The sequence below is a fragment of the Haliotis rufescens genome, unplaced genomic scaffold (assembly GCF_023055435.1).
Source record: "Haliotis rufescens isolate VD_foot unplaced genomic scaffold, xgHalRufe1.0.p SCAF_4, whole genome shotgun sequence".
Classification (NCBI taxonomy): Eukaryota; Metazoa; Mollusca; class Gastropoda; order Lepetellida; family Haliotidae; genus Haliotis; species Haliotis rufescens.
Window position 1 is genome coordinate 37037529 of NW_025964112.1, and position 27587 is coordinate 37065115.

General features: G+C 40.4%; 2 protein-coding genes across 2 annotated transcripts; both read left to right on the plus strand.

Moving 5' to 3' along the window:
* The first annotated feature begins 456 nt into the window (after window positions 1-456).
* Window positions 457-12999, plus strand: LOC124134752 (atrial natriuretic peptide receptor 3-like). Its single transcript, XM_046499792.2, has 11 exons — window positions 457-971; window positions 2739-2896; window positions 3514-3648; window positions 4374-4509; window positions 7175-7263; window positions 7880-8015; window positions 8828-8915; window positions 9284-9461; window positions 10632-10709; window positions 11340-11394; window positions 12944-12999. Exons 1-11 carry the CDS (start codon window positions 566-568, stop codon window positions 12997-12999), a joined length of 1515 nt encoding a protein of 504 aa, XP_046355748.1. The 5' UTR covers window positions 457-565.
* Window positions 12982-26618, plus strand: LOC124134728 (atrial natriuretic peptide receptor 1-like). Its single transcript, XM_046499771.2, has 10 exons — window positions 12982-13106; window positions 14781-14930; window positions 16675-16843; window positions 17770-17922; window positions 18279-18402; window positions 20273-20341; window positions 21013-21187; window positions 21968-22066; window positions 23846-23937; window positions 25534-26618. Exons 1-10 carry the CDS (start codon window positions 13073-13075, stop codon window positions 25594-25596), a joined length of 1128 nt encoding a protein of 375 aa, XP_046355727.2. The 5' UTR covers window positions 12982-13072; the 3' UTR covers window positions 25597-26618.
* Window positions 26619-27587: the final 969 nt, after the last annotated feature.

A 27587-nucleotide genomic window follows, 5' to 3' on the forward strand; every position in this document is an offset into this window, starting at 1 on the left:
TCCCGGGCAACCTATGCTGGTCGTAAGAGGCGGCCAAGGTGGTCAGACTCGGTGATCAGGTTGATTGTTTGTCATCGTATCCTGACAGTGTGGGTCGTCGATCATATCGATCACTAGATGTCCAAAATTATTTATAGGGCCCAATTAAAATATCTGATGCCAAACAACAAACACACATGTCATTGTCATAGTTTGTTCAGAGCAACTTTTGGCTTACGCCTGTGAAGTAATAACAGACCGTTCGCGAATAGCTGGGCCAGAATTGAATTCAAAATTCTAACCCTGGCCTACAAATCTGATCTTAAGCTGTCGCCATCGCTTTCATCCTTTAAGGCTCATCTGAAAACACACCTTTTCAGACAACACTATCAACTGTACTTCCCTTTCAGTAGCATTACTTGCTAACACTATGTAGCGCCATGAGCATTAACTTGGTGAATGGAATCTGGCACAGTATATGGACTTATTATTATTTAGCTGCAAGATTGTCAACCACTCACTCACCCCAACGTACATGTAATTCAAATCTAGTGAAATCCTTGTAGTTGATTTAAGTAGTTTTTGTATGTACTTAGGATTACCGTGTGATATTGTTTCAGCCTGCCCGGTGTCAGTACAGACACTAAGTTACATGGCCAAGGAATGGAATATCCCCGTCATAACGCCCGCTGGGTATAAAGGGACACTGAAAAACAAAACCCTTTTTCCCACCCTGACGCGACTTTCTCCTTTTGGGCAAGAACAGTTTGCCGAATTCACCGTGCAGCTTCTTGACTCCTACGGCTGGAACCACATAGCCATCATCTACGACAACAGCGAACCTACGGCGATGTCGAGCCTCATGGGTGATACATTCGTGGATTTCTTCATGGACACTGACTATGATTGGACAGACTTCGCAATGACGAGCAGCGAGATGAACGACAAAGGTTACGAGAATATCCTGAAAGAGGCAAGCGAGAATGCAAGAAGTATGCTTTCATTACTTCAACAAATATTAAAAGTGACAGTATTTTGGTCATAAAGTAAATCTAAAGCGCAAAATGTATGAGTAATGTATGTTCCACAATTATATATCATACGTATATTTTCATGTGTACCGGTATACGATTTATCAATGAAATAGGTAAAGTAATTATAACTGTAACAGAACTCATGTCATTAAACATTATGTTAGGATTTCGTCGTTCCTTCGTTGTTGCTTTAGTATAAACAGATTTTATTGTTCATCATCATTGCAGACCGCCTCCGTGGCCTAGAGGTAGAGCGTCCGCCCGGAGAGCGGAAGGTCCGTGGTTCGATCCCCGACCGCGTCATACCAAAAGACGTTAAAAGATGGTACTTGTTGTTACCCTGTCTGGCGCTCGGCAATAACGGGCTAAAACAAGAACTGGTCGGCTCGGAGTCAGTATACTGTGTCTGAGTGGGGTATTCATGTTAAACTGCGGCATGGTATCTCAGTAGGCTAGCACTATAAATAGGCACATATACACAAACCATACACACACACGTGCATACACGTCGCTATATAAGTGCAATAATCTTGAACGCGACATTGAACCCAATTTCACCTTACCATCATCTTTGCATATGACTATGCTTGCCGTAAAAGGCGACTATGCTAACGGGATCGGGTGGTCAGGCTCGCTGACTGGGTTGATGCATGTCATTGATCCCAATTGCGTGGATCGATGCTCTTGATGAGTCTGGTCCAGACTTGATTATTTACAGACCGCCGTCATATAGCTGGAATATTGCTGAGTGCGGCGTTAAACAAGAAACAGACAACAGAGAGAGTAAATTTGCAGCAAGATGGATAAATGTAATAAATGTATTTTAGAAGATGCCAATGATTGCGATGTGTCCTCATATAATGGTGTTGGTGTATTTACATGAATAATATGCTTAGATATGCATCCCAGTCAGGAGGTGGCGGGTTGTTAAAGCAGTTCCTCGTCACGCTGTAGTCCAGGTTCAATTCCCCTCATAGGTAGAATATGTGAAGCTCATTCTGATGTACCACGCCGTGATGTTGCTAAAAGCGGGGTAAAACCCCATCTCATCTCAGCTTAACACTTCAATAGCCCTGACACTACAATCATATATATGGAACTCAACCTTCGTTCCAGAATCTGTCAAAATATGCAGTTTACAGCGAATTAAACGCTCATAAATTCAACGTAATGTATTGAGCAGTTCGGAATGCAAATGTGGTTAAAGATGCTTTATATTTTCTGTTTACATTCAGAAACAATGCAAACATTTGAAATAATATGTATTTATACACCCATGGGTATAATCTGAAACAGCTTTATAGGCAACTCTATATCAAGTAAATCAATCAACATGGACACGCGGGGGCACGGGTGGCCGTGTCGTCTAAGGCGCACGCCAGAAACCTATGTTTGTGGGTTCGAATCCCGGTTCGACCCGATTATGTTTCTAGGTTTGTCAACACCATACCCGTGCTCGTGGGTTTCACCGAAGTGGTAAACGTCTGAGACCTGCATCACTTTGGGCTTTCCTCCCACATTAAGCTGACACGCCGTGATATAACTGGAACACTGTTAAAAGCGGCGTTAAACCAAACTCACTCACATGGACTTTCTTATATCAATTTAAAATATTATTGTCAGAAGCAATATATATACTTGAATAGTTCAAATAATACAAATAAATTTTGGACAAAAAATAGCAATTGTCATTTCATCAGATATGCCACTGAACTAATGTTTCAGTCTTCATCATTCACGCCACCATTGAAGATATCCGCGACATGCTGCTTGTGGCACACCAACTGGGCTATACTGACGGGGAATATGCCTTCATCGTCACCATATCACTCAGAAAGGCCATCACAGAGGCTGTGTGGAAGAGGGGAGACGGCAAGGACGAGGTATATTTACAATGAATTATTTTTAATTCCAAATGTGGGGCATGTTTAACGGAAGAACAGCTTCAGCCCGGCAGTAATGTTCAGGTTAGTCACGAATGTACTCGTATCTTTGTCACATAAGAGGCTCGACTGAAACGTTATTTGTTCACATGGAATAACGTATTTCTCGATGTTTCGTAAGGTAATATAACCTCATTACTTCAGAGTGTCTTGATCTTTTTACCTATAATGACGTATGTATAGTTTCCCAGTCGAGAGTCCGGACAAGAATGGGTCCATGCTGATCGTAAGAGGCGGACAAATGGATCATGTGGTCGGGCTCGCTGACATGGTTGATTTCATGTCATTGTATGTTGCAGTGACCAATTTTGACTTGTATCGTAATTAATATGTTCCCGTGTTTGTTCATATGAACACTTACCTAGCCTTTGCATGTGTTTGTGATTGTGCCATCGGTGGTGACAGATAAGCTCACCTTTTCGCAAACTCCTGGTAATATCACTATTTTATAGTGATTGATAAACAGGTTAGGAAGGCAAGCAGGATTTCTTATGGTGGAAGGGGTCCACATTAGCCTAATCCTGCACATGTGATCACAAGAAGGTTATATATTACAGATTGCACTAGAGGCTTTCCAGGGCGCCTTGTTCCTTTCCTTGTTGGACTCGAACAAGTCCGAGTTCCAGATATTCATGGACGCTGTACGGAAGAAAGCGAAGAAGAAACACGATATCAGTATACGCTCGGATGATGTGAGTTTGAGCATAATTATGTTACATCGTAAAGTGTAGGTGTGTACGTAGTGGTCAGTAGTGGTCAGCGGCTGGGTAAAAAGTGCTGGCACGTAAGTTGCATATTTACCTGGCGATTGATTCTACTCTCCTAAAACCCTGCCAAGCACCAGAATGTGTTGCAGCTTTAATAATAAATGTCGTATATACTTCCCTCTGTACTGAGATTCACCAGATACATTTGGATAGCATATGCACAAGTCCTGAAGTTGCGACCCAAATTATATGTATATGTTTTATCCGAGGCCAATTCAACCATTGACTGCTATAAGATCGGCCAGTGATGTAAACTGCCATGCAAAAGAAAGTACTCACTTGAAAATTGGATGTGACCAAAACATTACAAACGTCACAAAAAGTTACAAGCTTGAAAACAGTCGCCAAAACACAGCAAACTTTTGGGGCAAAACGCAACGATTACACCCGCATCAAATACATCCCCATCGAATAGCCATTACTTCTTTGTTTCATGTTGAGCCACCATCAAACATGGCTGTATACTTATTTGCCAGGCGGTTTATTTTGTCTGTCTGAAGTTATTTCTTACATTTTCAGCAACATTATTCTGCCTTGTTGTAATGTTTCCCATTATTTCTTCCCATCAGTATGTTTCGAACATGGACATATTGCTGAATGATTCAAAATGCACATAACTGGTCCTAACCCTCGTCTCCGTATTATTAAAGCAGATCAGTGATATAGTGGGATACTACAACGCCTTCAGCATCTATGCCTCGGTCCTCAACGAGACGCTGACGGACGGCGGAGATCCCTATGATGGCCGCGAGCTAACCCGGAGGATGAGAAACCGGACATTTCAGGGTAAATCGCAAACCAGCACCCGCTTCAGCGCGTTTGGGATTGTTGAGATCGTCTTTAATTGTTATTATTGTCTGTGATATTTTAGATTGTGTGAGATTGTTGAGATTGGGTGGGAATGGCTGGTATTGTTGAGATTTGCTCAGATTGCTGACTTTGGCTGACATTGTCAAAGATTGCTGAGGCTTGGGGATTGTCTGAGATTGTCTGAAATTGTTGAGATTGTCTGAGATTGTTGAGATTGTTGAGATTGTGTGAGATTGTGTGAGACTGTTTAGATTGGGTGGGAATGGCTGGTATTGTTGAGATTTGCTCAGATTGCTGACTTTGGCTGACATTGTCAAAGATTGCTGAGGCTTGGAGATTGTCTGAGATTGTCTGAGATTGTCTCAGATTGTTGAGATTGTTGACATTGTCTGAGATTGTCTGAGATTGGCTCAGATTGCTGAGATTGTGTGAGATTGTGTGAGATTGTGTGAGATTGTTTAGATTGGGTGGGAATGGCTGGTATTGTTGAGATTGGCTCAGATTGCTGACTTTGGCTGACATTGTTAAAGATGGCTGAGGCTTGGAGATTGTCTGAGATTGTTGAGATTGTCTGAGATTGTCTGAGATTGTTGAGATTGGCTCAGAATGTTGAGATTGTCTGAGATTGTTGAGATTGTCTGAGATTGATTAGATTGATTAGATTGATTAGATTGTCTGAGATTGATTACATTGATTAGATTGTTGAGAATGCCTGATCGTAATGAGAATGGCTGTGATTATCATAAATGGCTCAGATATTGTTGAGAATTGTTGAGGTCGTAGAGATTGGCTTTGGAGATGGAGAATTGCCGCGGTTATTAAGATAGACTGACGTTATTGAGAATTGGCTGCGATTATTGAGAATGGCTGAGATTGTCTGCGATTATTGAGATTGGATGTCATCCAAAGTCTGCATGTCCTACACGAAACGCTGTTCCCGCCGACAAGGCATCAAATAACATCACCATTATATGTAAACACAATTACATAAATTAATTGATCAAAGAGCTTGATATAAGTGACCTATCACATGACATAAAATTCGTACAAAGGAGAGATATTTTGCTGGATCCAGCAAATGTACCAACAAATCTCTGTGTCAAACATTAACCACAATCCTTAGTAAAATCTAGGGACTTTCTTTATATTCACAAAAAATATTTGAGACAAGTGGAATTGATACCATGTGGATTCTCAAGTATTTGCTTGAACTTTTGCAATCCCAGAAAGAACCACATCAATTCTGTCAAAACATTTGATTTTTCAACTTTGTTTGTTTGTTTGGCCGTTGTTTAACGCCGCACTAAGCAATATTCCAGCAATATGACGGCGGTCTGTAAATAAGCGTACATCTCTATTCCACATGACCAAACGTAAGGAAAAAACCTTAATTCCTTGAGCCATTTGACCTTGAACGTAGTGACCATAGATAGACATAGTTACATATCTATCTTCAGAGGTCCCGGACAATTTAACAAATATAAAGCAAATGTCATCTGAAGTTTACTGAGGAAACTGATAACATCTATGTAACATTTTGGGGTAAAAGTAAAACATTTAAGCTTAAAGTAGGTCCCAAAGTAGGTCCCAAAGGTCACCAGTTGTGCTCCCATTCTTGCTGATCTGTGTATTATCCATCTGAATTGGAATATCTCTTCGAATTGGCAAAATCAAAACAAGGTAATATGGTCAAGAAGTTTAAGATTGTAAGACAAGAGGGACGACATCTATTTTCTAATAGTGAAATTACCCTTTATGTCGAGAAATATTCCAGCAGCTCTAACATTTGGTGTCGACATTTCTCAACTTTTGAGGTACAATCGAGCTTGTTCTTTCCACCACGATTTCCAACTGCGTCATACGATTCTTCCTCAAAGGTTACAGCAGTTTGCATGTGTTTGTGACGGTTGCCACGCGTGGTGCAGGATACGCTCACCTTTTCGCGAAAACCTGGTATGCCCTATTCCTGCAAGTATTTGGTCACAGACCCTGCATATTTTACTAAAAAAAATTGCTCAAAAGACTCAAGTCTTTGTTGATATACATTTGTACATCTATGACATCCTGTAATATCCGACCGCCTCCGTGGTCTAGTGGTAGAGCGTCCGCCCGGAGAGCGGAAGGTCCGGGGTTCGATCCCCGGCCGCGTCATACCAAAAGACGTTAAAATATGGTACTTGTTGTTACCCTGTCTGGCGCTCGGCATAAAGGGGCTAAAACAAGGACTGGCTCGGAGTCAGTACACTGTCTGAGTGGGGTATTCCTGTTAAACTGCGGCATGGTATCTCAGTGTGCTAGCACTATAGATCGGCATCAGTCCCGACTGGTACAAGCACCCACACAAACACGTGCATGCACGTCGCTACATAAGTGCAATAATCTTCGACGCGACGTTCAACCCAGTTTCAACTCACCTCACCTGTAATGTCCACAACAAAATTCACCTTTGTGCAATTCCTTCTATGAGAGGCTTAGAACTTTTCAAACAACCCTCGTACAGGTATGGTATTCAAGAAAATAAGAGGAAGGGCCCGCAGGTAAGGATTTGTCCCGTTATCAATGTTAGATATACATTGTACTTTATATAAGTTTTTTTTTCGTTTTTCCAGTGTGTTATGCTACGTGTATTTGATTTCAACAGGCATAGCTGGTCCCATCACTCTGAATGAGAATAACGGGAGATATTCGAACCTTGCGCTGCATGACATCGCAGAGAATGGGGAGGTCGTGGTAGGTAATCCAAGTTCATTTAATTCTCCAGGTAGCCATCATGGCTACACAAGGATGTCACTGTGGTTTCTTGTGGCTAAATACTTCGTTTATGTACCCCTGAAGATCCGGGGAAGAATAGGTCTTCAGCAACCCATGCTTGCCGTAAAAGGCGACTGTTCTTGTCGTAAGAGGCGACTAACGGGAGCGGGTGGTCAGGCTCACTGACTTAGTTGATGCATGTCATCGTATCCCAATTGCGTGGACCGATGCTCATGATGTCAATCAGTGGATTGTCTGGTCCAGACAGGATTATTTACAGACCGCCGTCATATAGTATACATAATATATGGAATATTGCTGAGTGCGGCGTTGAACAAAAAACAAACAAACAAACTTATATCAAGTTGTTAGACACTCCCTGACAGAGATGCCCCTAGTGGGACTTTCAGGAACACAATTTTGGGGAAACAGTCTTTTAATGAGGATCGGGTCGTTACAGCTTGTGACCTGTCTGATTTGTTTGTCTTCATAATCTTGTCACATTACTTGGACACGCTGTGAAGTAACGGAAGCACTGTTCAGCTCTCCAATCCACTCACTAGCTGCAGCAGTACACTGATTGTCTGTCCCGCAGGTAGTGGGCGTGTACATGGGTAAAGAACGGATATACGAGCGGGCAGAGAACCAGGAAATAATCTGGCCCAAGAACAGCAGTCCTCCTCTTGACGTACCAGTGTGCGGTTTCAAAGGATACAGATGTGAATACAAGAGTAAGTGGAACTTTCGGGTCAACAGATTCAGAGATGTTTTAACCGGTTTGCATTATTTTTAGTATCCCGTCTGCCCATTTGAACCACATTTTGGCCTTTCCCTCTTCAGAGATTATATACCACGTTGTTATACATGCGTTCGGTTCCCAGAAATCCTCCGGCAATAATTTCTACCAATTCTGCGGTTCTCCCATGAGTGTGGTGCGGTAGGCTTACTCCCAAGAGCTTGATATACGTGACCTATCATATAATGACATAATCACATGAATGATCAGTATGCTGAGGAGAAAATCTGCCAAATCATACATCAGTACTAACAGCTTTGGATTCGACTCTGAAGCCTGAAGACAGACCAATTCCTCTTTTGTACTGAATAAGCTCCATAAGCATCCGTACAACGGTGAGATATTTTGCTGGGTCCAGCTAATGTACCAACAAACCCCTGTATCAAACATTAACCACTATCCTTAGTAGAAATGAAGGAAGGACTGTCATGGAACATCAAGTAAATGTTGAAATAGATTTTGAGTTACACGCTAAACAGTTCTCACCAATTCTACAAGCTGAATATCCGAGGAGTTTTCAGCAATCATTGCTTGTAAGAGGTGACTGACTTAATTCATGCATGTCATCGTATCCCAATTGCGTAGATCGATCGTAATGATGTCAATCACTGGATTATGTGATCTGAACGCGATTATTTACAGACCGCCGTCAATAGCAGACAATGCTGGAATATTGTTCAGTACGGCGTTAAACAACAAACAAACAAACAAACAAATACATGCTGTAGATGAGTTTCACCCTTTCAGCTGCGAACGTTAAGTTGATCGGTGGACTAACTGGCGGATTGGTTTTTCTGTTTGTGATTGGCGCCCTCGTGTTTGCGGTCTACTTCAGGTGAGACTCCTCAGTTTATGCATATGCTATTGAATGATTATCACACACAACTTAATTAGAAGAAGCTCACCTATTTTCAATGAAATCTAAAAGTCGTCAGTGTTTCATTCATATTTGTACATCACGATCAGTAGCGTTTATATCATACGAACGTGTACAAGCAGATTCATTTACACAAGCCTCTTATGTTTAATATATTTTTAATAGTCAAATATCTTCATTTATATCGCATTCGTCAATCCTTTCCGACAAATGCACGTGTAAGTCTTCATGTTACTATTATTTCAAACAATTACGATTCCATTCCACATGTGCCACATCGTAAATTCTAAATGAGTTGTCCCGCTGATCATTCCCCGTATTAGTAGTCTGTGGAAACGGGCCAGCAAGATAGAGAGGTGGTGGTGGATGGTTGACGACAAGAAGCTGATGACGGCCACCAACAACGACAGACTGTCAGCTCAGTCCCTCTCATCGCGGTTCAGCTCCATCACCCCCAAGAGCGACCTCCTGCCCGACTACAAGGCCAACCTCGCTATATACAAGGTAGGTATGACGTCCTACACCTGCAATAGGATGTATTATATTTACACCATCAGGGTGTGGTTTGTCCATTGTTTCACCAGGTTGAAGTTCTTGTTGCTATCCTGAGTGGGTCACCAACGTAGACATATTTGCAAGTTAAAACCCAAAAGGTCGACAATGAGGACACGAGTAAAGTGAATATACAGTAAAATACGTTTATAACGAACACGCTTATAACGAACTGACAGATAAAACGAACTTATATTTTGGTCCCGGCCATTTGCTGTATATTTGTTGTATGTATGCATATGACGAACAACGGTTATAACGAACTAAAAATAGCGGTCCCTTTGAGTTCGTTATAACCGTAGTTTACTGTATATATACACACACACAATAAAGAGTTTATGCGTACTGACGAATATAACGAACTATTTTTGGGTCCCGTCCGTTTGCCGCATATATGCTGTATATATGCTTATAACGAACTACGGTTATAACGACTTAAAATTAGTGATCCCTTTGATATCCCAAATTATATATATATATAAAGCACAGTAAAGTTCTAACTCTCTTCTACTACTTCATGTCCGTTATTCAGTTATGGCCTGATGAGACTCGTACGTGGTACGAGTTGAAAGCGCTAGCCTATTAAAACTGTGTTCAATCTTACTCCACTTATTTAATTATTACTATATATATATATGTGTGTGTGTGTGTGTGTGTGTGTGTGTGTGTGTGTGTGTGTGTGTGTGTGTGTGTGTGTGTGTATCCTGTTATCGTGGGCTCGAGCTCGCCCCGATTATGTTTCTCGGTTTGTCATCACTTGGGCTTGGGCTTTCTTCCCACATTAAGCTGACACGCCGTGACATAACTGGAATGTTGTCAAAAGAGACGTTTAACCACATTCATTCGCTCATCTTCTGAGATTTGAGTTACGATTTTATCGGCGTTATAACAGTACGTCACAGAGTATACAATATCATACTGACGATTCCTCGAAAAGTTATTAGCAATTCATCGTTGGTAAACGTATGAATTATCATTGTTGTTGTTAATAATATTCACATGAATAATATATTAAAACGCACGTCAGTGATTTTAGGCAAAAATGGACAGGTATCTCGACTATCCATGTTAGACAAAGCGGAAAGCCTTTTTCGTGTATAAATTGTTTCTCTTAAATTTCAGGGTTTGCCAGTTCGTTTGAGGATGCTGACAATGAAAAATATCAATTATGATAAACAGCTACTGGATGAGTTTGAGCACGTAAGATTACCCTTATGAATGACAATCGTTACTTGTAGAAGAGAACGCTTACGTGAATACTCGAATAGATGAAAATGAATGTTAAGTAGAAAATATTTGTACATGCTTTTGATAATGGAATGTTTATTATCTTCAGATACGCAATCTCAATCACCCCAATTTGGTTCGAGTAATTGGAGCTTGTGTCCAGGGTGATGACAAATATATCCTTACAGATTACTGTTCCAAAGGCACCTTACAGGTTGGTTAATCATCACATACTTTTTCAGCTGACTACCAGAATGCTCCCTGTATGCTGATTGCAGATTCATAGACATCTTCGGTCAACTTTTCACAAGTTTGCTAATCGCGTTTAGAGGATTAAGATGTCAGGGCGTGAGAGTGGTGGTTATTATCGACACAGGGAAAGCTATGTATCTCTCGGGCATCGACGGGTGTAGGTCACCTCGAAATGTATGATCCCTAGTACCACTGTTGCTGACACCACTCCATGTAACTCGTTACAACCAGAAGCAAACGTTATACTTGTTTGACATTTACATGTACCTGCTAATTATAAAAAACTGAGATTGACCATGAAGTCTACAAAGAAGGAATTTAACTATGTACATGATTTTTCTTTACTTTCAGGACATGATAGGCAACGCGGAGGTGAAGATGGACGATGAGCTCAAATTCGCTTTATGTATTGATATTATCAAGGTACTTTTCACAAAACAATTAATAGTCAGAAGAGTTTTATGTATTAATTCAGTTGCAAAAACACATGCAAACATGTACTCAGCTATTATTATTATTATAATTATTTACAGATTAAAATTAAAAATGCAGCAAAGAGGGTTTGGTTGATCCTGGCACAGTCAGGCTGGTTAGGCTCATCATCAGCTTCGGGCCCTTGCCCAGACAGCGAATGGGACTTCTCCCAGGAAGCGCTGCCTAGTCAAACCCACCGAGAACTTTTCGGAGAAAGTGAAGCCTCCCCAACATAGCAGGCTTCTGCATTACCCAGATTGTCAGAAGGGCTGTATTCCTGGTAGCAAACCCGGGTACTCTCCCAATGTCAGTCAACAGATTGGGAGGTACCAAACCTAAGGCACCGAGAACAATTGGGAATTGGACAACTTTGTACTTGGGATGCAAGTGTGACATTTCGAAAGCGAGGTCTGCATATTTGCCCTCAATTTTTCCTCAATCTTGTCAATCACATAACTGTCAAAAGGGGGGACCGAAAATTCAATGATATAAATGATTTCATTTGATTTATCAAAAAGGACAAGATCAGGTTTGTTGGCCTGGATATGCCTGAGGCTGAAAACGGGCCTATTCCAAAGGATTTTGTATTTATCATTTTCCATGACGCCTCTACATATTCAGGGTCGTACCATGGTTGGACCTTTGTGTCAAAACCACAAGCATGGCGAAGACGGTGATAAAATGATCGAGCTACACCATCATGTCGTTTAAGGTACTGTGTTTGTGCCAAAGCTTGGCATCCACTCACAATGTGTTGGACAGTCTCATTAAATTCATTACATAATCTACATTTCATATTCACATTTTGATGCAAAATCACACATTGACGGTTTCGAGTGGGAAGTGACTGGTCCTGGGCAGCAAACAGAAAACCTTCTGTTTCACTTTTCAGGCCAGACGACTTCATCCAAGCGAAGGACACTGCAGGATTTGCTGATTTTCTCAACACACTGCACATAAACTCGATGCAGAGGTCGTTCAGATAGCTTCTCCTTGAAAAACTGAGTCTGGGCCGATTTGATATGACACTTCGCTTGGTTGACACTCAATTCTGTACCGTTCAGCAGTACAGAACCATCAACGAATTCAACACCGTCATTGAGATTATGTCCCACATCCTTGGCTCGTTTCAGAAAACTGCGGATTATTATTATTATTATTATTATTATTATTATTATTATTATTATTATTATTATTATTATTATCAATCAATCAATTAAGGGTATTTAGCGATTGGCGATTTTATATTCTTGGACCGATGTCAGGGAAGATAGTTGGCGACATAACATTTCTTTAATCAGTGCTTCCAGACTTTCGTTTTCTTTCTCGGAAAAAAAGGAAACACACATATTTTTGGGAATGTTTTAGCATCCGACATATTAAGTAAATGTTTTTCTTTATCGGGGACAAATTTCTCAGAAATAATTGCCAGCCCCTTTTGTATGATTCTTACACTGCTATAGAAGCTGGTACACTTTCAGGGTTTGTGTTTCATCCACGAGAACTTGTTGCACCACCACGGAAGGCTGACCAGTAGCGTGTGTCTGGTGGACAACAGATTCAGGGTCAAACTTGCAGACTTTGGCCCGACTTCTATTTTTTCGAAACTCATGATCAGCGATGAGTCGCAAGAGTTCAAACAAGGTGGGAATTGTTAAGGCACACCAGTCTCTTCCGCATCTGAATTATCAACTTAGCTGATGTATGTTATATCCATTACCACACTCTCAGCATGTATATTCTATTACACATACCGACTCTCTTTCTTTGAAACCGTACATCCATACATAATTGACAAAAACTCAATATATTAACCCAAATTGTGAACACTGGCGCTGGCACGCTTCGATCATCATGTAAAACATTTTTCACTGTTTGTTTAACCATGTTTCACGCTTTGTTCTAATTTTAACACAGTAAGTGAGAAATGGAAACTTGAATTGAGTATACAGTAAACTACGGTTATAACGAACTCAAAGGGACCACTAATTTTAGTTCGTTATAACCATAGTTCCTTATGAGCATATATACATAACTACAGCAAATAATCGGGACAAAAAAGTAAGTTCGTTATATCCGTCAGTTCGTTATAAGCGTGTTCGTTATAAACGTAGTTTACTGTATATGAGATGTAACGGATCTGTCCTTTAACAACAAAAATATAAATACTAAATAAGTAGAGCCAAGAGGTACTGCAGCTCAGTGAAATAGCCCGTGCAGTTTCAGTGAAGTGTCATACGACTTTTTTCACATCTGTGAAATATAACCAGATGATGCTCAACAATCAAACTGAATACAATTCCCAGGAATCTATATAACCAGTTCATTTAATTCGAAATTCGCTTTAACAAGAACTGCCGCTGCTGCTGCGGTGAATTTATTTCATCGATGTCAACTGTATCAGGTGTATCACAACGCGAAATTTATATGGGGTGCTCACCACGTGAGCACATGCATTTCCCGTATACAGTAGACCGCTATTTTTAGTTCGTTATAACCGTAGTTCGTTATATGCATACATACAACAAATATACAGCAAATGACCGGGACCAAAAAATAAGTTCGTTATATCTGTCAATTCGTTATAAGCGTGTTCGTTATAAACGTATTTAACTGTAACTCATTTTGGAGTTTCACTGAGTATTCAATGCCCGGACATTTCAATTGTATACATTTTCGGTAATCGAAACTTTCAAATTTTAAAACACAATGCTTAACAACATTTTAAAACAGAAACGTTAGTTATTTTCTAATGCCCTCTCTCCTTCTTCGTGATCACGTGTTGTGCGACACTCATGACGTCTCTCTGGAATGGCATGACATCACCCTGACGTCTTGATACAGACGTCATGATACAATAGATGACGTCACATGCTTCCGTGATACTGATCTCGTCTGGTAATGGGATAAAAGCAACATGATAAACATTGAGCAAACTTAACACTTACTTCAAGTGGCAGCCATTTCGCCGAATCGTTTCGCCTCCTTTTTCAAAATTCGGGGGTGAGGGGGTCGGGGGTCAGAGGGGGATTGTGGGTACGAATCCCGGTTCGCCCCGATTATGTTTCTAGGTTTGTCAGCACCATGCCCGTGCCCGTGGGTTTCACCGAAGTGGAACACGTCAGAGACCTGAATCACTGCGGACTTTCCTTCCACATAAAGCTGACACGCCGTGATATAACTGAAATACTGTTCAAAGCGGCGTTAAACCTAACACCTAACTAAATTTGAGATTGGGAAATAAAGATACTTGTCAATAAAAGTATTCATAGTATTCATATGGCGGCATGCACTCCAACTGGTTTTACATTGCTTCAGAATGTCTATGGAGGGCTCCCGAATTACTGCGGTCCGGGAACCTGGTCGGCAGCAAGGAGGGCGACGTCTACAGTTTCGGAATCATTCTACAGGAAGTGTTCACCGCCGATGCACCATTCGGGATGGAGACTGTGACCATTGGCGTGGAGTGTGAGTTACCTGCAAATGTCATGGAATGAGATCCCGGACATATCATGGAAGTCGAACCTATATATCATAATATCAATCGCTAGTTTGACTAATCCTGACTATTGTTTTCAATGCTAAGTATTATTAATGACACATCTATCGGAATTGCTGCATAAAATGTTAAAACTATTATAGAAGATAGTTTTAACAATGATCTTATCAAATTATATATTTGAGCAGATATGGTCTGGTTAAGTTTCATCCTAAGAAAACTACCCGTGAAGATCCAGGGTAGAAAGGTTTTCAGCAACCCATGCTTGCTGTAAAGGCGACTATGCTTGACGTAAGAGGCGACGAACGGGATCGGGTGGTCAGGCTCGCTGACTTGGTTGATGCATGTCATCGTATCCTAGTTGCGTGGGTCGATGCTCATGATATCAATCACTGGATTGTCTGGTCCAGACTCGATTATTTACAGACCGCCGTCACATAGCTGGAATATTACTGAATGCGGCGTTAAACAACAAACCAACCAACCAACCAATCCTAAGAAAACTAAGTTTATGCTTTTTAGTCATAACAAAATTTGCCAAGCACCTGATCTTGTTAACAATCCTCATCGGTTAGAGCGTGTAAAAACTTGGTGTAACTCTGTCTGGTAATACAAAATCATCCAACCATTTAACCTCTGTTATGGGGCAAATTTAAAAAATGGTTTCAGGCTTGAGAAGATTAATTGAAACGTTTTGTCAAAAGTGTAATTTATCATGTATATTTTTCCTATTTTAGAATACAAATTATGAGTCTTGGACAATTGTACCGTAGAAATCAAAGATAAACGTTAAATAGTCCAATCAGAAGAAGGAAGAGTTGTCACAGGTTAACCTAAATTTGCACCGAAATCTAATTAATATTATGAAACTGTTTGGCTTAACAACGACATAATCATCTTCGTACATTTCACAAAGTTCAAATAAAGAAACGGATACCGGAGACGCCTTAAGACTTTCTTCCACCTACAAAGGAAACTGTCTCACAATAATCTGAGAAATAAAACAAATTTTATAATTCCTACAACTAGAACTATTTCCCGCCAAAATTCTGAAATAAAGGACACCACTTCATTATCAAGTTTTGAAAAAAGTTTCTCTAACGTTGCCGCAATTCTACTTGCAGGGTGACAGAAAAGGAAATATTTTTCATCTGCTCGGCCACAATCTTCTTGTATATCGTTAAAGTCGGAGTTTTTCGTGTACATCTCAGTGACACCCAGTCTCGCGATTGTGATTCAGAAAGTGAAAATGCTTTTCATTATGTTCTTGATTTCCCTTATCAATTTATTTCTGTCTTGTACGTTTTGTGTCAGGTAATGTAAACTTTTTGCAAAGTGTAAAATCAGTTCTTTTAAGAGCAGTCCATGAATTATCGCAAGCCAAAACCCAGTACGCAAAATGTTCTTTTTCGAAAGAGAGATTGACAAGTCAATACAAATATGTTTAAATCAATGCTAAGTTCGGAGTTGTGCAGCACACACACACATAAAATAAACACCAAACCTAGAAAGAAGACATTTTAATAACGTATGACGCTTTTCACCAACAAATATGTACACAAGGTCTCGCTGCGACTTCTACGGACGAGTCACTTGAGTGTTACTGTTTCTGTATATGCGAATGAGGAGCAATGTTGATTCCTGGAAAAATGAAGCGAGTTTTAATGTTACAGAATGTACATGTGTTTTTGTGACAGTTATTCCCTTCTCTAGGTGTTATCGAGAACATCATGGATATGGAAGGAGAACCGTTTCGCCCTGAGTTCAATGTTCCTGAAAGTTTTAAGCCAGTAAAGGACCTGGCTATACGTTGTTGGTCAGAGTTGGCGCATCATCGCCCTCTAATGGCCAACGTAAAGAGAGACATCAACGAGATAGCAATGTATGTACTATATGTAAACGAGGTTGTTACTGCATATTTAACCTTATGTTAAAGGGAAAACATAATGTGATACATCATTCTCGTTGTTTGCTTTTATTATTAACATCATTGTATATGATGTGACACATTTGAGCAAGTCATCCTTTATTATTGCTCCCCATCTTGCTAAGCTGTTTCTGTATGCATATAAATCGGAATATCTGCTCGGATTGGCAAAGTCAAAACAAGGCAGTTTGGCACATTTAAACTTCAGGAATATCGATGATCTCGAATGTCAATTCCCTTTCACTGATTTACCCATGAACTAGAAATAAAGGCGAACATTGTTTCATTTTCAGATCTATGTAAAAAAAGATTCAGAGTAACAAAACCCGCTTCACAAGACTGTATGACAGGAGGGAAGATTTCAACTTTCCAAATTGTCAGCTTTCCCTTTATGTCGAGCAATATTCCAGCAGCTCCAAGCCTTTGGCGTCAACATTTCTCAACTATTAAGATACAATCGAGAATGCACTTTCTACCAAGATTTCAAAGAATGTCATTACGATTCTTGCTTGGAAGTTGTTTGATCAAGGTTGAAAAATTCAAGGGCTTCGTAAAGCTTTCAAAAAGTTTGATGGTAGACATAATGTTGAGGAAATTTCCAATTTGGACACATCAGTGACACAAATGGTGCCTGATGTAATTCACAATTTTGACTTGTACTATATATTCTCGTGATTTTCAGGCGAACAGTCGACTTACCTGTACATGTTGTGGTACGGATGGACCATGATACGTTCATCTGATATAACACCATCTGAACGTGATGCATAAATCATGCTCATGATATAATCGGAATCTACAATGTACTCTGCTTTTAGCGGAGATGTCTTATGAATATGGAAAGGGTTTTGTCGCTTTTATTAACTTGTATGGCTTTATAGTCAGATGGGTGCCAATGGGAGTCTGGTGGACAGTCTCCTGCGTCGTATGGAGCAGTATGCCAACAACCTGGAGAAGCTGGTGGATGAGAAGACCCTTGAGTTGAAGGAGGAGAAGAAGAAGACAGAGGATCTTCTGGATCAAATATTACCCAGGTAATAAAAGACGGTAGGGTCAACTATCTGGTGATTGTCCGATGAGCATGAAGTAATTGTCCATATTATTAAAATATGATATTGTTTGTCCCATTTTCGCCACGACAATAATATAACTTTAATGTAACTAGAATATATATGGTCCTACATATTTCTACCAAATTTGATTTGAGTCAAATCGATACATTTAGATTTATCGTGAAAACTGTATTAGAAAGTTGATTTAAATTTAGCTCTCGTTCATTAGATAGTATCAGTAAAATACGAAAGCACTTTAGTATCTTTCACCGTATCATTTGAGAATGAGAATGGCATATAGAATCATCCCAAGTTACATATTGCCGACTTTTTTTTAGACCGGTTGCCAACCAGTTGAAACTGGGTCAGAGAGTGACACCAGATGCATTCGAGTCTGTTACTGTCTGTTTCACCGATATCTGCGACTTCACGGTGCTGTCATCGAAGTCCTCCCCAATGCAGGTACTCAGTCAGGAGTATATCATGCGTTTTCTTTTGACACTAGACGATAAACTGATGTCACGAAATTTTGTATGTCACGATGCGATAGCTATCGAGGTGTACTATTCTGTTTAATAGTAAAATGGTTATATATATATATATATATATATATATATATATATATATATATATAAAATAAAAACTGATAAGTATACGATCACATGGAATAGTTTGATTAGACGGAATAATACGATCAGAGTAAACATAACGATCAGATTGAATATCAGACTAAATAAATCATGATCAGACTAAATATTTGATAAGACTAAACACAAGACCTGACTAAAGTGAGTGAGTGAGTTGGGTTTAACGCCGTTTTTAACAGTATTCCAGTTATATCACGGCGTGTCAGCTTAATGTTGGAGGAAAGCCCAAAGTGATGCAGGTCTCAGACGTTTACCACTTTGATGAAACCCATGAGCACGGGTATGGTGATGACAACCCTAGAAACATAATCGTGGCGAACCGGGATTCGAACCCACAATCATAGGTTTCTGTCGTGCCCAAGGGACGCAACTCTGCACAGCGAATCGCGGCGCCTTAGACTGGGCCACCCGTGCCCCCCGATCTGACTAAAAAACGCCATCAAACTAAATATATAATCAGACTGAACACACAATCAAACAGAATACACGATCAGACTACATATATAAAACGCAATAGACGACAAGACTCAATCACGATAAGACTAAATGATTTATGCGATCAAATTAATATATATTTTTTTATCAGATTTACTTTGCGATCATGCCACATATACAAATACGATCAGACTCGATACACGATCAGACTTAACAATCAGTCACCATATTGTAAAGCGAAAACGTCGACCAGCACCAGATCGTAAATCTGTGTAGGTAGTTAAATCTATTTACAATCTAGTTTATTGTTTAACGCCGCACTCGCCAATATTTCAGCTATATGATGGTGGTCTGTAAATAATCGAGTCTGGACCAGACAATCCTGTGATTGACATCATGAGCATCGATCCACGCAGTCCTGATACGATGACATGCTTTAACCAAGTCAGCGAGCCTGACCACCCGATCCCGTTAGAAGCCTCTTCCGACAACACGATATGTACACATTAGGGCCGACTATTGGTCTGGAAATCACTATTGCGATAATTATTGATACTGAAAGAAACTATTGCGATAACGATTGATATTGAAAGAAACTATTGCGATAACTGTTGATATTACAGGCAGCTATTGCGGTAAATATCGATAGTTTTCAGTGTGTCATTTTAGATGGATTTTAGAGTTGAATTAAACCTTGGAACTGAAGATTGCTTTGAATGTAATAACCATAACAACAAATAAAAAGCAAAGTTTAAGATGTGACTGATTTGTTTTTTCTTTACCCTAATGATTTAAGAAAAAGATACTTCCACATTACCAAGTGTAAATTACTACTACTCATGATCAAAAGAAAAACAAATTTGAACAGCATTGCATGTATTTTATTGATATGGTAAATAAAATCGATACTATCGATATTCCTAAGTGAAATCGATACTATTGATCGGAAACCGATTTAACAATCGATTTATTGCCTTTAAGTGGTTACCAATAGCAATATATCGACACCCCTAGTACACATACGGGATGAACTGTACTGTGCATCATAATGTTTTACAGTTTTATATCGCGGTGCATCGGTGAGACTTGGCATCCTTTGATTTCCCATTGTTCAAATCAAAGACCCAGAGATATATCTGAACTGTGTCTGTGATTTTGTCGACACTATCCTATCTAAAACACCAGTACATACAGGCGACCTTTTTTGAAATCCGATTCTGTTATTTCAATCGACTTGTATTCTTTTTCAGGTAGTCGACCTCCTGAACGATTTATACTCCTGTTTCGACGACATCATTGAAAACTACGACGTCTACAAGGTAAGAGGTCCCATTTACCGCGGCTTGTTGTAATCGCCAACGACGTTTGTTGCAACTTACACAGGTCCCTGTGGGGATTGCATTGGTCCCCAGCAAACTACGCTGACCGAACCACGTGACATGATATCGTACCCCGACGGCACGACATGTTGTTCATGAAAGAAATCGCTGTGTTGTCTGGACCAGAGTTAAATTGCTGAGTGCGGCGTTAAGAAACAAAGAGACGTGAAAACAGTAAACAAAAATCTAAGACTAAAAGGAATTGATTTACAAAAATTAATGCGTGTTCAATCAGGCAGGCACATATGTTTAGTTACAGCCTAATATGTTGTGTATATTTAACGCAGCTATCGATATTATGAGTGAGTGAGTGAGTGAGTGAGTGAGTTGGGTTCAACGCCGCTTTTAACAGTATTCAAGTTATATCACGGCGTGTCAGCTTAATGTGGGTGGAAAGCCCGAAGTGATGCAGGTCTCAGACGTTTACCACTTCGGTGAAACCCACGAGCACGGGTATGGTGCTGACAAACCTAGAAACATAATCGGGGCGAACCGGGATTCGAACCCACAATCATAGGTTTCTGGAATTCCCCAAGGGACGCAACTCTGCACAGCGAATCGTGCCCCCATCGATATTATGAAAGAATGGCTAAGAATCTGTGTTTTTGCAGGTAGAAACAATCGGAGATTCCTACATGGTGGTGTCTGGTCTCCCGGTGAGGAATGGAAACATGCATGCCCCCGAGATATCGCGGATGTCTCTCAACTTACTCCAGGCAATTGATAATGTCAAGATCATCCATCTTCCTGAAGAGAGGCTGAAACTCAGGATAGGTTTGCATTCAGGTGTGGTTCCAGATAGACAGGACCCGTGAAGATCCGGGGTGGAATAGATCTTCACCAACCCATGCTTGTCGTAAGAGGCGACTAACGGGATCGGGTGGTCAGGTTTGCTGACTTGGTTGATGCATGTCAGCATATCCGGATTGCGTGGATCGATGCTCAGGATATCAATCACTGGATTTTCTGGTCAGGCTCGATTATTTACAGACCGCCGTCATATAGCTGGAATATTGCTGAGTGCGGCGTTAAACAACAAACCAACCAACCAGATAGATAGGCGCGTCTATAGTAAGACGGAATCACAATTACGTACTTAACAGGACATGGGTAACTAAAGAATTTCTGAGAACACGATTTGGTTTAATAAGGGAACAACCTTATTTTAATGATATTTCTAACGTTGGCTCATGAGCGTGTCATTGCCTGTTTATACTCTGTTCTATCCTTTAACGTCATGACCACTAACCTGAAACCTGGCAGTCTTGGTGTATTTGGTAGAAGTTATAGAGAACAGTTAAACACCCTGACTGTCCTTTTCTATTGCCAAAAAGGAAATAGAAAAGCGATCGTTCTCAGAGACACGTAGTCAAGTTGAAATATTTTAGGATGACAGTAACTATTGTTCATGGCATTAACATTTCCCAGTACATCTTGAGCCATCCTGTTGCTTCATTGATGTTTTCGTTTGTCCCTTAAGCTGCATGGAAAATATCCTGGTGGAACCCAGGGCAACAAGAAACATTATTGATGCTTTTAATCCTTGACGCGTATATCCTTTTCTAGGTCCAGTCTGTGCCGGTGTCGTGGGGATAAAGATGCCCCGGTACTGTTTGTTCGGTGATACAGTAAATACTGCCTCCCGGATGGAATCTCACGGTGAAGGTAGACCAGTTTCACCTTTTCAATATTAAAATCAGTGCATGTTGTTGTTGTTTCTTTCTTTCTTTACACCACAATATAAATAATCGAATATGGAGGTTGTTTCCAAATTTGGCGTATTAGCGACCATGATGTCTGATGCAATTGCTTTTTGTAACGCTACCATAATTATGTTCCCGTTGAATTGCCTTTGTGACGTGTGCCAACTGTGTACGTGTGTACAATGGCATCTGCTTACGGAAATAGGTATTGTTGATTATATACTGAACCGCAAAAGAAACGTCACCCCAAGTACCATTGCATGAAAAGTTGTCATTTGAATATCTGGGTAAACAATAAAACCGATCGCCCAAATGCATCACGGCAACGGCCATGGTAACCCGATGCACGTAAGTTCCGTGCAAATTGAAATCCTCATGCGTTCTCCCATTTCTTGCCCCATACAAATCCACCCAGATCGGATAACATTCTGTCGTTATTGAATTGCTACCACATGCCAAGATTGACAAGAAAACAGCGACACCAAGCCCATGGACGATTGCAAGCTGGACATACCGCAAGGCAAGTAGCCAATGCATTTCAAGTGCACGTAAGGACCATATACAGGTCAAGCAACGGTACCAGACCACCAACACTACAGATGACCGACCACGTAATGGAAGCCCAAGGGTCACCACCCGACGTCAGGATCGTCAGATTGTGCGACAGCATCTTCAAGATCGCTTTGTTACTGCTGCGGAAACTGCTCGACAGACCATGGGAGCATACCAGCGACACATTAGTGCGGACACCGTGCGTCGACGATTGACGAGCAGACACCTCCACTGTCACAGGCCACACCGAGGACCCATTCTGACACCACGTCATCGCCGGGACCGTCTTCAGTGGACAACCAGCAGTGGAGAAGAGTCCCCTTCTCAGGCGAGAGCTGTTATTGTATCTCAACAGCAGATGGCAGAGAGAGAGAGTCTGGCGACGCCGTGGGAAACGTTATTCGGATGCTTGTGTTGTTGAGACACGTGGGGTGGTCCGAGTATCATGGTGTGGGGTGGAATTGGTCTTGCACATAGGGTCGGCCCTGTGGTGTTCCAGAACATCTGTCCAGGGAGAGGCAATGGTGTCACAGCAGCTCGGTACATTGATCTAGTCTTAAGACCACACGCCATACCTCATTTGGCACGTCGCCGCAACCACGAGTTTCAGCATGACAACGCCCGTGCCCGCACTGCGAGAGCAACAAGAGACTTTCTCCAGCAGAATGGCATCAGAACCATGCAGTGGCCTGCCCTCAGTCCCGATTTAAAGCACATGTGGGACGAGATTCAAAGACGGCTGAATGACGTCTGACCAAGGCCGACAACTGCAGCTATACTGCGTCAGGCGCCCCTCAGAGTGTGGGCTCAAGTGCCTATGGCCTTCATCAACCGCCGCATCCATTCCATGTACCGACGTTGCGCGGCAGTCATCAAACCACATGGCGAAGACACCAAATACTGACTTGTGATACCATTTTCTCAGAGACTAGTTTTGTGTTTCACTTTAAGAACATTTGACACTGTAATTTCAACCTTGATGATCAGTTTTGCCAAGTTTCATCTCTTTAATATGTCTCAAGGTATGTTTAAGCTGTTTGGACAAATAAGGTTTCTCATATATCTATCCATGGTGACGTTTCTTTTGCGGTTCAGTACATTTAGCTGTGTGGGTTGTGATCCCTAAACGTAATAAAATCTAAGTACCTTGTTTACTTTCAAGAATGATACCTGGTTGCTTCTGTTTCAGAATGTAAGATTCACATCAGTGGGGAAACTAAGATCATCTTGGACAACCATGGGTCGTTCAAGGTAACGCTGCGTGGAAACATTAATATTAAGGTAAGACCATCTCCCAACACAAACTGAAGCACAATAGAAACTCAGCAATTCTATTGCAAACGTTTAAAATGATAATTGTAGTAAAATACGGGCCTTGCAAAAACTGTATTATGAGAAAATGATAAAATTATTTATTTCAGTTTGGTTCTTGCCTTTAAATGATTCTAATTTACAACCTTAACGCAAACACAAGGTATAGTCACTATTTGATAGTGATTCATATGATGAAATTGGAATCAAACAATGGACGATATTTCTAATGATTATGGGAATTATTTTGTCCTTTTCTTTTGGTTACGAGGGATAAATACACATGCGCCATTCACACGAATTCTTTTGGTGTTGTAATACATTTTTGTCAGGATGGTATCAGCCTGAAGTACCATTTCTGAAAAAAATAATTAGAACGATCCTCTTTTGGCTTGGAACCTGTCATAATGTATGTAACCTGTACATGCATGTGTTTATAAACGGATTAGACTTTCGTCCATTTGTGTATGTTACCCACAGGTCCACCACATGTTTCGATATTTAATAATTGCCAATTTATCCATGTGTCTTGATTCGACAGCTAACCTTTTAGCATCAGGTGAGTATTAGATATGACAGGTGGGTGCATTTGCACACTTGCTTTCTCTGCTGCTATTCATTCGGGCCATTGAAATACTATTGTGGTTGTGATCATGTGGGAAACCAGTATCTGACATAACAATGTTAAAGCAAGCATTTCCTTCCATGTCGGATCATTTCCACACAGCCAGTAGGCTGCATTAAAAATACATGTTTCTCGAACACATATTTCTTAAAAGAGAGGACAGAGATATGACTTGAATAAATATTTTTTTAATGAAAACAAGTGATTTGAGGAATACTTTCTTATTTGCCTACCAGGATACTAACAAGCACTTGTGGACACACAGTGAACTCTGCTCTTCGCCAAAATATCTCAGTCATGTGTAGGGTGAAATGTGAAGTGAAATGACGCGTTTATACCCGAGCACTTTTTCCCTGTTTAATCTGAATATGGTATTATCGCTGTGCACTTGTGTGGCCTTTCTATTGTAACAGTTCTTGTGAATATACTTCACAAATGTCAAATTATAAAACTGTCACATTCAATATAAACATACTTGTAATGCACTCTGCAAAGTTATTTTGCTCATATATAAATACAATTAATGTTTTCCTGGTTATGAGATCTGTGGTCGTTCTAATATTTCGATATTGCGGTAACGTCCAGACATATTTCAATCATAACGTTATGTTTGAATAAGCACACGTACATTCTTTGTACGGTGAATATCATTTGACACCTTCATCTAGTGGTGACGTTTTGCAATGGATAAAAGTATTGTAATTTCATCTCAATCTACAAAGTTATCTCCCGGGGGCTTTTAGAAAAGGGATAAGCTAATTGACACATATCAAGTGTTCACCTGAACAAACATGGGAAGGTATGGTCAAAATAGGCAATGTTTGGCACTGATACGTTTGAAGTCTACCATAAAACAATTTGAAAGCTTTACTCGGGCCTTGAATGATGTAGCCAAAGATTTGAGCAAGAATTGTATGACGCATTTAAAATCGTCGTTGCAGGGCAAGGGGAAGATGGACACGTACTGGCTGCTGGGCGAGGACACGAAGGGGGACCAATTTTGACCTACCTGATAACTGAGGAGCACGGCGGAAAGAAACGGAAGATCGTCCTTTAATGTTTGTTCTGACAATATCGAATTTGCAAGATTATAGCCGGAGTTCATCAACAAAGTGTCTCCTATTTTATGTCATAAATTTTGGTTTTGTTTGTGCAAAGTGTCACTCCTCCTTATATAGTCTCTGTTTTCCTAACTTAAGTTAAGTCATGATCTTTATCGTAATGTATATATGCCTATATAGCTTCAATACCTCGATTCCTTCTTAATTCTCTTACACTGACAATTAAAATTTAATAGAAACACCACATGTGTCATTTGAGTTTTACGATTTTTTTTTAATTCAAGTCAAGAGAATTTGTCGTGGCGACCTGTCCGCCAGTTCATCGTAAACTTTAGTTTTCGATATATCCTTCAATCAGCTGAAATTGTGTGTATGTGATCAAAGCAATGGTGTCTTAAACTAACTCACATAATTCCAATCCGATTTTAAACATTGCTGAATATAGCATTATGCAGTATGAATGTAGTATGCAAATATAAATCATTTAATATGTTTCTGTGAGTTGTGAGTTTTGGCACTACTTCAATATGTGACCTTCATGGCTGCAAATAGTGTCACGACAACACGATGAACGTTTTGGTCCTCCAGTTAGCCAGGCGTGGAGGTATCATTGTGTACTTTGAGGAAAGTCTCTTAGGATGTCTTCTTTCGTCTATTGAGTTGATATAGAATATGCATTGAAAATTCGACTTGACCTTTTATTTTATTTTATTAACAAAAGGCTCCAGCATCGGCTCATCAATTTAAATCCTGTGCGTCAATCATTGTGTTGTCAATAAAAGATAGTTTTTTTAAAGTTTACCGCGTCATATGAATGATTCCCTGTTATCCATGTTGGACAACTGACATTGTATTCAATAATTCGTCGTTTCAATGAAAAGGGTTTAAAAACAGTTTGCACCTCCCTCCTCACTTTTAAGAAAAATGTGGCCAAGAAACAATTTTGCTGCCTAATAAGTGTTGTGTTTCGGCGAATAAATAGTGATAGTATATAAACGATGTCTTCGTGGTTTCTGTGTGTGAGTGAGTGAGTGAGCATGCATTCGGAGTACATTAAAAAGCATCCACAAACTTGACCATCGGATGGCAATTGTAATGGGCTCTGACTGGTACCTCTCTTGGCACGAACCCTAGTTGGGCGAGTGTGTTTTTTGTATCTGTTTATAACTGTCACCAACAGGTGTATTAGTGAAATGACACAATCATATTGGACATGACAAGAGGATAATTATAAGTTAAAAAAACAGTATGGATTACTGAAGAGATGACTTCGACTTTTCACTAGTAAACTTTCCATTTATGCAGATATGTCGAGCAATGTTTCGTCAGTTCCACCTTTTGATGTCTTAAAGTTATATATGACACACATAAGCTATGTTATATACGCTTCTTATTAGTTAAGAAAAGGGACAGGGGCGGTCGGGTAGCCTAGTGGTTAAAGCGTTCGATCGTCACGCCGAAGACCCGGGTTCGAATCCCGACATGGGTACAATGTGTGAAGCCCATTTCTGGTGTCCCCCGCCGTGATATTGCTGGAATATTGCTAAAAGCGGCGTAAATCCAAACTCACTCACTCACTAAGAAAAGGGACAAAAAACTTTTGATAGACACAGGAAATCACTGCGAGGAGCAGAGTCAATTTTACGATTCCGACTATGTCATAAGCATGTGTTAATGCATCACTACCAAATTTAATAGTGATGACACCAGGTCACCAGGTTCGCGAAAATGTGAGCGCATCCTGCCCCACCGTTGGTGACCCGTCACAAACACATGCAAAGGCATGTAAAATGTTCACCTGAACAAGACAAAATGTGAAACAGCCTAATGCGACTTATCCGGAAATATACTTTACATGTCTGCCACAAAACCTTATACAGAGGCCTTGAATGCTGTAACCTCGATCAAACAGCTTTTGAGCACGAGTCGTATGA